The sequence below is a fragment of the Erinaceus europaeus genome, chromosome 9 (genome assembly GCF_950295315.1).
Source record: "Erinaceus europaeus chromosome 9, mEriEur2.1, whole genome shotgun sequence".
Lineage (NCBI taxonomy): Eukaryota > Metazoa > Chordata > Mammalia > Eulipotyphla > Erinaceidae > Erinaceus > Erinaceus europaeus.
In genome coordinates, this window is record NC_080170.1 from 89,655,815 (window position 1) to 89,670,122 (window position 14,308).

Below are 14,308 nucleotides of genomic sequence, written 5' to 3' on the forward strand. Positions count from 1 at the left end.
CTTGATCCACTTGGAATTTACTTTTGTATTTGGTAAAATATAGTGGTTCACTTTCATTCTTTTGCATGTTTCAACCCATTTTTCCCAACACCATTTGTTGAAGAGACTCTGCTTTCCCCATTTAATAGTCTGGTCACCTTTGTCAAAGATTAGATGTCCATAGGTGTGGGGGCTTACTTCTGGGCTCTCAATTCTATTCCACTGGTCAGTGTGTCTATTCAAGTTCTAGTACCAAGCACTTTGATGGCAATGGCCCTATAATACAATTTGAAATCTGGGATTGTGATGTCTCCAGTTCTGTTCTTTCTTCTCAAGATTGTTTTGGCAATTCTAGGTCTTTTCTGGTTCCAGATAAACATTTGCAGCATTTGTTCTATTCTCCTACAAAATGTGATTGGGATCTTGATGGGGGGATAGCATTAAATTTGTAGATGGTTATGGGTAGTATATAAATTTTGATGATGTTAATTCTTCCAACCCATGAGCATGGAATATCTTTCCACTTCTTTGTGTCTTTTTCAATTTCCTTGAGTAGTGACTCATGTTATCCACTTCCTCTTTACTTAGTTTTGGAAGTTAGTAGGTATCTAGGAAATTGTCCATTTCTTCCAGGTTCTCTAGCCTGGTGACATATAGTTGTTCATAGAAGTCTCGCATGATACGTTGAATTTCTGTGGTGTCTGTTGTGATATATCCTCTTTCATTTAGTATCCAATTTATTTGGGTCTTCTCCCTTTTTTGTTTTGTGAGTGTGGTTAAAGGTTTGCCAATTTTGTCCACTCTTTCAAAGAACCAACATTTATTTTCATTGATCTTTTGTATGGTTTTCTTATTTTCAATGTTATTGATTTCTGCCCTCACTTTAGTGATTTCTGTCCTTCTGGTTGCTTTAGGGTTCCTTTGTTGTTCTTCTAGGTCTTTAAGATGTGCAATCAGGCTGTTTATTTGTGCTTTTTCATGTTTCCTAATGTGTGCTTGTATGGCTATGAACTTCCTTCTCAGTACTGCCTTAGCTGTGTCCCAAATATTTTGATAGTATGTGTCGTCATTTTCACTGAACTCTCAAGACATTTTCATTTCTTTCTTTATTTCCTCTTTGACCCAATAGCTGTTAAGTAGTGTACTTTTGAGTTTCCACATTTTGGGACTATTCTTAATCTTTTGTTGATTGTTAAGTGTTTGTTTAATTCCACTGTGGTCTGAGAAGATGTTTGGGATGATTTCAATGCTCTTGAATTTGCTGATACTGTGTTTGTGGCCTAACGTATGGTCTATTCTTGAGAATGACCCATGTGGACTTGAGTAGAATGTGTATTCCAGTTTCTTGGGATAAATGACTCTGAAAATGTCCAATAGTTCTAGTTCTTCTGTCTCTGAGCATTATTAGTGTCCATCCCTATCTTCTTTAATTTTATTGATTTTAAAGTCTATCATGTCAGATATGAGAATAGCTGTTCCTGCTTTTTTTTGTGGGCCATTGGCTTGTATGATAGTTTTTCATCCTTTCACTTTGAGTCTGTGTTTGTCTTGTTGAGTTAGGTGGGTTTCATGTATACAGCATATTGTTGGGTTGTGTTTTCTGATCCATCTTTCTACTCTGTCTTTTAATAGGTGAATTCAGGCAATTGACATTTATTGATATCAAAGATTTAAGATATTTTCATGTCATTTTTGTAGATTTTTAGAGTGTTGTGATAGATGGCATATTTATGGTGGTCTGACTGTTTATAGGAGACCTTTCAGAACTTCTTTCAGGGCAGGCTTGGTGATAGTTGATTGTTTCAATTGTTGCTTGTCTGCGAAGGTTTTTATATCTCCATCTAGTCTGAATGACAGTCTAGCAGGATACAGTAGTCTTGGTTGAAAGCCTTTCTGATTGAGCACTCGATAGATATCTTGTCATTGTCTTTTGGCCTGTAGTGTTTATGTGGAGAAGTCTGTTGCTAATCTTATTGGTTTTTCTCTGTAGGTGACTTTTTTTTTTCTCTTGCAGCCTTCAGGATCCTATCTTTATCCTTATTCCTTTCCATTCTAAATATGATGTGTCTTGGTGCCTTTAAGTCTGGGTTAATTCTGCTTGGGACCCTCTGGGTTTCTTGAGCCTTTATGTCTTTGATGTTGTTTAGAGTAGAGAAGTTCTCAGCTATTATGTCCTGAAGAATACTTTCTTTTCCTCCCTTTCTTTCTTCCTCTGGTAAGCCAATAATATGTATATTATTTCTTTTGAAGTCATCCCATAGGTCTCTGTTGTTGTTTTCAGTATTTCTTAATCTCTTTTTGAGATCTTTTACTTTTTTTTTTTTTGGTTGTATCTAATTCTTCCTCGATCTTGCCAATTCTGTCTTCAGCCTCATTGATTCTATTCTCTCTCCCTTCTACTGTTTTCTGGAGTTCATCTATTTTGTTGCCCTGTTCTGATACTGTTTTAGCTGGTTCAACTAGTTGTGTTCTTAGTTTGGCTATTTCAGCTTTCAGCTCTCTAATAACCTTGAGATAATGAGTGTTTTCTTCCAGAGTCTTATTTGTTGTTTCTGCATTTCTGATGACAATTCTTTCATACTCTTTACTTGTCCTGTGATTATTTCCTTAACTAGTGTTTGGATGTTGACCTCCTTATTTTGTGCTTCAACCTTTAGCGGGGCTTTTAGCTGAACTCTTGTCCTGGTTCACATCTCCAATATTTCTTCTTGCTGTTTTAACCATTTTATATAGTATATTATGAAGTCCTTCTCTCAGTATTTTTCAAATTACTGATCACTCTTGCCTGTATTGACTTATGTCATAGTAAGGTAATTAAAAGGTTCACAGTTGTGGAAATTAAGAGTTGTTTCAATATTACTTTAATCCCTGAGTTGGAGCACAGTGGCTTAAAAGCCTGTTTTGCTTTTGTTCTTTTTTTTCCCTGTAGGCAATGGGAGCCTGAGAGCTTTTAAACTATAAGTAGGCTTCTTAGCTTAATCAGTGACTCCTGATCAAGAGATAAATCAGGGTGGGGCAGAGATAATACAGTTATTAAGCAAAGAGACTTTCATACCCCCACTGCTAGGCCACTGAGGTATAGATCTTCTCCTAAGTTTCCTTGTCAGTTCTTTTTCCCCTGTTGTCAGCACAGGGCATCCCTCCTGCTGCTTTAGATTCTGAGGAAGTAGCAATGGAGACTCACAGTAGCATCTGGTGAGTCTCAGGGGAGTACTCTCCTCCCTTCAGCTGTCCCCTTGATGGTGAAACAGACTGGAGGTGTTGTCTCAACTGGTAAACTGCTGGACTGTTACCAACCAGTTAATCTCTCCCTAGGCTCCTCTCTGTCCACGAGCCACACATGTTTGCACTCACTTGTGATTTGGTGGATTCCTGAAGTCATTCTAGTCCTGCCTTGTTGCAGTCCCAGGTGGTCTCCTTTGGTATTCTTAGTTGACCCACGAGATGAGAGGGAAGAAACACACCTACTATTTTTCTGTAGTGTTCTCTACTGTAGTCCTAAACTGCTCATATTTCCAGAAACCAGTTTATGTTACGGAAGTTTTTATATCTCCTGTGGATAGCAACTAGTCTGAAGGGGTCAGGGGAAAGGTCTTAGAGTGACTCCAAAGGGGACTGGCAAGGACCATAAATATATGTCCTACTCCTGATACTGTAATGGGAGAGGGTGCCCTCTTATATGACATCAGGTTAGGGATAGAAATCAGGGTTTGGGGCCAGGCAGTGGCACACCTAGTTAAGCGCACACATTACAGTGTGCAAGGACCCAGGTTCAAGTCCCTGGTCCCCACCTGCTGGGGAAAAGCTTTACAAGTGATGAAGTAGGGCTACAGGCATCTCTCTGGCTCTTTCTCTCTCTGTCTCCCCCTCCCCTCTCAATTTCTCTCTGTCTCTATCCAATAGCAAATAAATTAAAAATATATTATTTTTAAAAAATCAGGGTTCTTACAGAAAGTCCACAATGGCAGTCACAGACTAGACACACCTGTGCAAACACACTAATTCTCATTATATTTGCATCACTGATTATCATGGCACTACATCTATGGGAACATCACTTACATAGACTAGAAATTTATAGTTGCTCCCTGGGTTGTGTAAAATGGCAGCCATACCATTTATACTATAGTAATTCAACCATGACCATTATGCCTTACTAAAGATTTCGATGCAGTAAGGTAACTGTATCATCCTACTATATCTTAGGTCCATTAAATTTAACTAGGAGGAATTTTGGTGAATGAGAAAGTCTTGTGATAAGATTACATTTTAGTGGATACATTTCATTTCAGACCTGACAAAGAGAATTTGCCTCAGGTGTTCCATGTTCTCACAATGAGGAAAGATGATACCTAAAAATAAAATATCTTGCATGTTAGATGGAGAGAATTACTAAGAAGAAAAGCTTAAGGAGTAGGTAGTGTTGCACCTGGTTGAGCACATGATACCATGCCCAAGTACACAGGTTCAAGTCCTGGGTCTCCACCTCTAGGGGAAAAGCTAAACAAGTAGTTAAGCAGTACTGCAGGTAATTCTCTCTCTCTCTCTCTCTCTCTCTCTCTCTCTTTCTCTCCCTATCTATCTATCTATCTCTATCTCTCTCCTTTCCCCCTTTCAATCTCTGTCTGTCTTATTGAATAAATAAGTAAATATTTTAAATAGATATAAATACAACAAATAAAAAATAAAAGTTTATAAGAGGGTGATATATTCTGTGGGAGAGTGAAAAGAGTTCCTGGGAAAGGTGACAGATCTGCTAATATTTGGCTCGCCCTGGCTGGGGAATAAGGTCTAGCTTCAGTTATGTCTTTTGAATTGAAGGTGTTGGAAATTAATCTTTCACTAGTCTCACACCCCCTATTCCAAGAACTGAATGGAGTGAGTCATAATACTACTGAAGGAGTAGAACTCCAGACAATGAGGCTGAGATAAAAGGTATCCTGTAATGTTTGAGGAGGCAAAAAGAGGGCCAGTGTGTCTGGAGTTTATGAGGAGAGAGGTGTGGAAAATATAAAAAACAGAATAGGGAAGATTGTATAGGGCCTTGTGAGCAGGGATTTAGCAGAAACTCTAGCTTATTCCAAGTAAAATCTAAGTCTTTGCAAAAATTCATGAGAGCCTACATGATGCTATCCATGAATATTCTATTCTGCTAAATTATCCTTAAAGCATGAGGGAGAAGTAATATATATATATATATATATATATATATATATATATATATATATATATATATATATCTTTTCAAACATTCAGAAACTAAAGAAATTCACCACTCCCAATCCTGCCTTGCTAAAATTACTGAGAGGAGTCCCACATGAAAAGAATCAGCAAAATTCCAACTTTTAGTGAGATAATCAGTAGAATAGAAGCAGGAACACAACTACAGTAGGGAAAAACAGACAAAGGACAGGATAGGGCAAAATGGACAGAGCAATACAATCAAATGTTGGTGAACCAAGGCCAACTTAGATTATGGACTCTGTTGGTCATCATTTCTCCTTTGGCTAATTCTGCTTCTGTTTCTATCCGTACCATCACGCCAGGTTCCCCTGCATTGCTTAATGTTGTGGTCTATTTACATAATCATTGTTTTGTCTGAGACCTGCCCTGCCTGCAGGGCATTGGTTTAATCCCCACTGGTTAGATCCCCACTGGTTTAATCCCCATTGATTCATGCTGTTTTTCTACTCTGCCCCCTCTCCTAATCACTTTCTTTTTTCCACCCTACCACGTCCGTCTCAGAAGATATTTGAAGGCAGATCAATAAGCACAGCAGGGTATTGTGTGTTCCCACTCTGAGAGTCCCAGAGTCTATCTCTCGGGATGCTAGTTCCTGATCCCTTTCCCTAGCAGCAGCCTAGGTTGGCTCTGGTCGAGTTCTCTCCAACCCAGAGAGCACATGCGTGGGAAGAAGCACCCTCAGGCTAGCCTAGCAGGACTTTTTAATTTTTATTTTTTCAATTTTATTATTACTGACTCTGTTTTACCTAGGATTCTGAAGCAGATGAAGAGATAGTGTAGGGTTGGGTATTTTCTTCTTCTTTTTAAAAAATTAATTTATTTATTTAGTCCCTTTTGTTGCCCTTGTTGTTTCACTGTTGTAGTTATTATTGTTGTTATTGAGGTCGTCGTTGTTAGATAGGACAGAGAGAATTATAGAGAGGGGGAAGACAGAGAAGGTGAAAGAAAGAGAGGCACCTGCAGACCTGCTTCACCACTTGTGAAGTAACTCCCCTGCAAGTGGGGAGCCAGGAGCTCAAACTGGGATCCTTATGCTGGTCCTTGAGTTTTGCACCACCTGCGCTTAATCCACTGAACTACCACCCAACTCCCCAGGATTGGGTATTTTCAAAGAGGAAAGTAGTACATGAAAAGTCAGAGGGAAAATCAAATGGTAATAGAAGATACTTTACATCTTTCTTATAAAAGCTGCTCCTTAGGGTTTTGTTGTTAATAGTGTTGTTCTCTAATAACAATGAGAGCTCTTGCACAAACTGACAGTCACTGTCTTCTTTTAGAAATGGAAGAAACAGTTCGTCAACTAATGATCAGCAAGTTTGGCCGTGTGATAGACCTAGAAGCCCTTCAGACACTTTCTGTGAATACAACACTTGAAGAACTGAAGATCAAAAAACTTCGAAAGGAGATATCAAATGCAAGGGAAATGAAGATATGGGAGGTAAAGTTGAGAGTGCAGGGCATCTGCTTTGGCTAAATGTGGGTCAAGGCATGACATCCCCATGAGGTGTAAATGGCCCCTGCAAAGCATCTGTGCAGCTGGAGAAGGATCTGTGAGCCCCAGTTGGCTCCCCCAAGAGTTTAAGACTTAACTGCCATTCAGATAGTTGGAAGGACTGGTTTGTCTTGGGATGCAAATGACGGCACTGGGTTTTGGGATTCAGGATACATGTCAATATGATGACAATTTACAGATGTTCCCCCAGTGTCAGAAATGGAAACTGCTATGCTCTGAGGATGCTAAGTGTGCATACTATCTAGTTTTTGCATACTGTTATAATCTAGAAATTAGAAAACATCTTAAAGTAGTAATTTTTATAGCAAGGTGTAGGCTATTTGACTGCAAGATATTAGTGCCTGTGCTGTTCCCCAATGAAGTGAGATAGTATCTCAGTTATAGCCTAATTCCAAGACAAGGACTTTTATGAAGGTTTTTTTTTTTTTAAATCAACTTATGTGGTATTTCTAGTTACTTGTCTTATCAGTAGGCAGCTGGAGAAACCTTTTCTCCTTCTCTATCATATATTGCCTTTGCTTGTCCAACAATTACCAAAGTACTTCAAAGAAGCAAATTTCTAAAGTGTTAAAAGCAATAGCACTGACTTCTGTCAAGGAAATGCAAGAACTAGAATGTGTGATTTAAAATTTGTCAGAGCAATAAGAGGATAAGGGAGAACCACAAACAGAGGCAGCAATGTAGGAAAGCTGCTTAAATCACCATTCTCCCTTTTAGGTAATGAGTACAAGCACTTGGTATACATACTTTCACTCCTCAACAGTGAGGTAATGATAATCTATGTCCAGCTTACTTTTTACCTACTTTAATCCTTTTTCAGTCTTTTTTTTCTTTAAATATTGTGATTTATTGAGTTGTTGGAAAAATCATGATTTTTTTTTTTTTTTACACCAGAGCACTGCTTTTATGCTTTTATGGTTTATGGTTTATGGTGGTGCAGGGGGGATAGAACCTGGGACCTCAGAACTTCAAGCAGGAGAGTCTCTTTGCATAACTCTTCACATATGCTATCTACTCACACCCATGAAATTTTTTTTCTATGCAAAAAAGAAAAATGCATCATGACTTTTACTACAACCAAACAGTTGTTTGCCTATTTGAAGAGAGAGAGCAAAGCACATTTGGCCATGTATATAAAACCTGTGGTCTTGGGAGTCGGGTGGTAGCGCATCGGGTTAAGTGCACATGGCGCAAAGCACAAGGACGGACGATGTAAGGATCCCGGTTTGAGCCCTTGGCTCCCCACCTGCTGGGGAGTCACTTCACAAGCGGTGAAGCAGGTCTGCAGATGTCTATCTTTTTCTCCTTCTCTCTGTCTTCCCTTCCTCTCTCCATTTCTCTCTGTCCTACTCAACAACGAAGAAAGACAACAATAACTACAACAATAAAACAACAAAGGCAACAAAAAGGGAATAAATAAAAAGAAAAAAAAACCTGTGGTCTTACCCAGTGAGCCATCTCCATTTATTTTTTTGGTCCTCTTATCAAACCAAATGAAGTGCAGTTTCATCTGCCAGTATTTTTCTTTCATTCCTCCTCCCCCTTCTCCTTCCTCCCCTTCTCCTTCTCCTTTTTTGCCACCAGGGTTTTCACTGGGGCTCGGTGCCAACACTATGAACCTACCACTCGTGGTAATCATATTTTTCTTTTTCTTTTTTCTTTCTAACTTTTATTAGTTAGGACAGAGAGAAACTGAGAGAGAATGGGGAGATTGAGAGGGAGATATAGATAGATAGATAGACAGACAGACAGACAGACAGACAGACGGGCAGCCATAAGCCCGGGTTCTTGTACTTGGTAATATGTATGCTGAAACAGGTATGCCACCACCTGGTGCCCTCTGCCCAGGTTTTACCAGATACATAGCACTCCCTTTTCCTAGTGGTTTTGATTAAATATGGACTAAAGTTTTCCCTGTGTTCACTCAGTTCATTTTGCATCTTTCTGCTCTGATACAGGAAAAGATCGCTCAAGTGAGATGGGAAGTAATGATGAAGACAAAGGAACACACCAAAAAGCTTCATCAGATGAATGACTTATGTATCGAAAAGAAGAAACTTGATTCTCGGTTGAATACACTGCAGAACCAGCAGGTATGTTCCTTCGATTCAGACATATTTTTAGAACTGGGGGATTCTTTGCAAAGGTAATTAGTCACAAGAATATCAAGTGCTGGCATTTGAACAATACCTTGGTCTTGAACCATTGCGGTCCCTGAGGACACTGAAAGGATGACACACTAACTACATTACAGTGAGCTCGAGGGACAATTTATTGTATGTCTCTTAGGTGCCATGCCTTTACATTAAGTACTAATGTGTGGGGTACATGGAGAAGTAAGGCTATTTAGTCATACATAATTATGTAAATATAAGCTTTGAATCTGGTGCCCAAATATTCACTTCCAATATCCATTTGTTTCGTGTGACCTAAAGTATGCCTCTTGAAATGTGGGATCTCACATTACCTTTTTAAATGACTTGCTATTTTTATGGCTTTTAACTATGCTCTTACATAACATATGGTTGAAAAAACTGACTTAATAACAGTTTGCTGGTTCAAACCTTGCTATCTAGGACACTAACAAATACCTGGCTTATTCTAAATGACACATCATATTCTTACAATGATGTCTGTAAAAATGCAGGTTGTTTCTTCATGGTCCACTTAGTATTTTCTCCAAATACCTAAAAATGGACTAAGCCAGAGGTTTTCAAAGTGTGGCCCTCTGAAGAACTGTATGTGTATCACATGAGCAATATATGAGATATGCAAATTTTCTTGGATACCACCCAGATGAATTAGGGATTCTGGCAGGGGAGGGAGGAGGACTAGATAATTGACTAACACACCTTCAGATGATTCTCATACATGGTAGAATTTAAGAATCATAGTCCTAAGCATGAGTATAAAAGAAGTAGCATGAAGGGGGCCGGGTGATAGCACAGCGGGTTAAGCACACGTGGTGCAAAACGCAAGGACTGGTGTAAGGACCCCGGTTCGAGCCCTTGACTCCCCACCTGCAAGGGAGTCGCTTTACAGGCGGTGAAGTAGGTCTGCAGGTGTCTATCTTTCTCTCCCCCCTTTATTTTCCCCTCCTCTCTCAATTTCTCTCTTTCCTATCCAACAACAATGACAACAATAATATTAACAACAACAATGATAGACAACAAGGGCAACAAAAGGGAAAAAATGGCCTCCAGGAGCGGTGGGTTCATATTGCAGATACTGAGCCCCAGCAATAACCCTGGAGGCAAAAAAAAAAAAAAAGGTAGCATGAAGATTTGAGAGGTTTATAATTACAGATGATAGATGGAGACTACAATCTTCATATCAAGGACCTTCTATCCACACAAGAATTTTTAATTTTTTTTATTGTTGTAACTGGTGGGGCATCACCACTCAGGGCTGACCTTTCCAGTAGAATCAGAAACAGAAAGAGAAAGGGAAAGAAATATACCATAATACTGAAACTTCCTCCAATGCTCCACCCAAAGAGTTTTTAAGTGAAGAATCAAGAAGGCTATTTCCTTAAAAAAATATTCAGAGTTATCAGTCAGGCCACAATAGCTGACTGGTTGTATTTTAAAATCCAGATAACACTGGAGAGGAGAATTTGAAGGGAGAGCAGTTGAAAGAGAAAGAAAGTTAATAGTCTATGTTGTTATGATATATATTTACACATACAATTACATAAGAAATGTCATTTAATTCTCAGAATGCTGCTTTCCAAAGCAGAGTATTTCAGTAATGTGCTTGAGTTCTTAGAGTTAATTGATGGGGATATTAGGTTATTTTATTTTATTTTTATATTTATCTATTTTTAACCAGAACACTGTTCGGTTCTGGCTTATGGTGGTACAGGGAATTGAACCTGGGACATTGGAATCTCAGGCATGAGAATCTGTTTGCATTATGCTAGCTACCCTCCACCTGGGATATTAGTTTTTAAACCCAGGTTTCTCTACCTCCAAAACTGATTCCAATTATGTATTCTTATTATTTATTTGTTTTATTTAACTCTTATGATAGAGACAGAGAGATATAGGGGGAGAGAAGAAAGCTTCCTTGCTGCAGGCAGTGACAGGAAGCTCCAACTCAGGTGTCCTCGTGCCATTGATATTATTGTTACAACAATTCTAGGCATGAATTAGAATGTAGGTAACAGGAGTCGGGCGGTAGCACAATGGGTTAAGCGCACGTGGCATGAAGCACAAGGACCAGCGCCCGGCTCCCCACCTGCAGGGGAGTCGCTTCACAAGCGGTGAAGCAGGTCTGCAGGTGTTTATCTTTCTCCCCCCTCTGTCTTCCCATCCTCTCTCGATTTCTCTCTGTCCTATCTAACAATGATGACATCAATAACAACAATAACTACAACAGCAATAAAAAAACAAGGGCAACAAAAGGGGAAATAAATATTTTTAAAAAATTAAAAAAGGAGTGTAGGTAACAAGAATAAAATCACAAGTGCCAAAAGGCATTTCAAAGTAAGAATAGTCATAGTTTGATTGGATGTGGTAAGGAGAGTAAGAAAAAACTTAAGGTAACCAGAAAGCGACCAGCTGGAGTGGTGGGTCATGAGTAGGGTTAGGAGCTATAGCCAACCAAAATTCCCATTTCAGAGAAGCTCACACAAATACAAATATTTCTTTCTCAGCTTACAGAAACTCTGAAGGAGATGACTTAAGTTTTTGATCTCGTGGGTTTGTGATGTCAGGGCCCGTATCTGTGATTTTCAGTGATTCTTGAAATTCTTTCAAAGTAACAAGATGCCTGCCTTACCTCTGTTTCACAACCATTGACATCCTCCTCTCTCTCTCTCTCTCTCTCTCTCTCTCTCTCTCTCGGAAGCTAAAATGGGTCTGGGTGGTGACATACTTGGTAGAGTGCACACATGACTCTGTTCAAGAACCTGGGTTCAAACCCTACTCCTTAACCATAGCGGCAGAGCAGTGCTACAGGTATCTCTCTCCCCCCTTCCCTCTCAATTACTGTCTCTACTAGCATAAGAAAGGGGTTGTGGGAGGCCATCTGAGCAATGGATTCATCATGTGAGGACCAAGTTCCAGCTATAATCTTGGCAGAATAGAAACAAACAAACAGAAAAAACTTAAAAAGCAAGAAAAAAAAATGTTTCCGTCCATTTAGTCACTTCTATCTGGAAGAGAAACTGGGTAAGGTTAGTGCTTTGCTTTCATAAGCTCTATAGTCAAAATGGGCAAGAAAGCAGAGGCAGAAAGTATTGGGTAATGGTAACCCATACTTATGATGAAGGTTTACAATCTAAAGTCAGGATAGTGGATTGATCACAGTCTTCGTTTTAGGTAGCCTAGTTCTAACCACACATTTAAGCTTTAATAATATAGTAACTTGGCCTCATAAATGAACCTCACAGTCATCGTTCATCTATACATAAAACTGGAATAACATTTCTTTCAGAGTTGTGAAGATTACATGAGCTAGCCTATGTAAAGTCCTTAGCATAGAATGAGTACTAAATATTACATCCCTTTATTGAACTTGTATTCTAATCTTGCCGAACATTTACTAATTCAACAAGCTGCAGGACAGGTGTTGAGTGGATGGTGAGAATCAGGTGAGAATCTCACATCTCTCTCTTAAGAGTCAAGAAAAATACTTATCAAATAACTATTTAGGTCAAACAGCATAAAAATGCCTTTCTTCTTTTTAAGGTTAAAAAAAAGTAGTCAAATGTAAGTTTCAACCTGATAATTACAGTGAGAGATGATCTTTTTTGTCTTTTAAAATTTAATTTAACAAGTTTATTAGTGCTTAATATTGATTTACCTAATTACAAATAACAGGGGTAGAGTTCCACACCTTTCCACCACCAGTGTTCTGGGTCCCCATTTCCTCCATTGGAAACTACATTATTTCTCCCAAGATCACAGATACGGGTTGACTATTACTTCTATAACTATCTATTCTATAACTATCTATTTATATTTAAGTATATTTGTGTCCCCTTCCCCCCTGTTTTTGTGTGTAGTACTGCCTTCTCTTCTCAGTCACACTTACTACTTCTGAGTATCCTTTTCCCTCACTTCTTCTTTCTCAGGGTCATGATGGAATTAGAATTCAGAGCCCTCTCTGTGGTCATCTTCCCGTAACATTTACCCCTCTGGGAATATGGACCAAAATTCTTTATAGGGTGCAGAAGGTTGAAGTCCTGGCTTCTGTAATTGCTTCTCTGCATTGACAGGTCAATGAGCATTGGCAGGTCTATCCATACCCCCAGCCTGTTTCTACCTTACCCTGGTAGTTTAATATAATTTTTGATTTAATAGTGGTGGTGTTTTGATAAGACTATAAAGCAGAAAGGTGGGCCTCCCTGAAAGTGATGGTAGATGCATGTCAAGAGTTGTCTGGAGAGGAAAAAAAGAACATGTTAAAACAATGAATATGGGCCCAGGTGGTGGCGCACCTGGTTGAGTGCACATGTTACAGTGCGCAAGGACCCAGGTTCGAGCTCCAGTCCCCACCTGCAAGGGGGAAAGCTTCACAAGTGGTGAGGCAGGGCTGCAGGTGTCTCTTTGTCCCTTTCTCTATCACCCCCTTCCCTCTCAATTTCTGGCTGTTTCTATCCAGTTAATAAATAAAGATAATAAAAATTTTAAAAAACTATTTTAAGCAAAATATAGGCTGTATAGTTAAAGGATGTTCCTCATCTTTTATTATTCCAGTGATGAGTTCTCGTAAATATGAATGCTTGACAATTTAACCCATAGGGGATTTACATTTTCAAATTTCTTCATTAGCTCAAATAGATACAGAAATTGAGATGGGAGAGAGGGAGGGAGAGGAGAGAAAGAGTGGGGGGAAGGAGAGGGGGAAAGGGAGAGAGAGGGGTCTTCAGTACTGCGTTGTTACCATTCATGAAGTGTTCACCCTGAAGGTGGGGACTGAGGGCTTGAACCCAGGTCCTTGAGCATGGTAACATGTGAACTCAACCAGGTGTACTACTCCCTGGACTCTCAGAACATGACATATTTCTATTGGTGGGAAATTTCAGTGGATTAAACAGTGGAGAAATTGAATATCAAATAAGGGACAATGACTGTTGAGAATGACTATAGGCTGATATTCTTAACATATTTAAGGCCAGGGGAATACTCACATTCCAAATGATTCTCAATGCAAGTTTGTTTGTTTGTTTGTTTCAACAGGGTAATGCCTTCCAGGGCCCTCGGAAAGCAGATATTGTGGCTCGAGAGAGGATCACTGAATTGATCCAAGTCCAGGCAGAAAGGATTCTGTCCTTAAAAGCAGAGATTGCTCTTTTACGTAAAAAAGGTGGCCTTATTCTTCCTCCCATTCATGTTCCTCCAGAGAACTAGACAGAATTCATGTCTTTGAGTCTTGTTTTTTCCCCTCCTTTAAATCCAAGATTTCTGACATGGGATTCACTGTAAGTTGTGTTTTACAGTAAGATTTTTAAAGTGAACTTATAGAAAAATTTAAAACCAGTCTTGTTCTGTACTTTTAATAATTGTTGTCTGATCATCTTAGAACTGACCAATGCCTATTATTAAACAGAACCATTTTTGGTTT

The 14,308-nt window shown here is 39.1% G+C and overlaps 1 protein-coding gene across 1 annotated transcript in view; it reads left to right on the forward strand.

Annotated features, from left to right (window-relative positions):
• CFAP44 (cilia and flagella associated protein 44) overlaps positions 1-14,308 on the forward strand; it is a 147,311-nt gene extending 133,003 nt beyond the window's left edge. Inside the window, exons 33-35 of the mRNA XM_007516341.3 lie at positions 6,501-6,661; positions 8,695-8,829; positions 13,924-14,308. Of these exons, the coding sequence (XP_007516403.1) occupies positions 6,501-6,661; positions 8,695-8,829; positions 13,924-14,094 (467 nt within the window). The 3' untranslated portion in view covers positions 14,095-14,308. The remainder of the gene's footprint in view (positions 1-6,500; positions 6,662-8,694; positions 8,830-13,923) is intronic.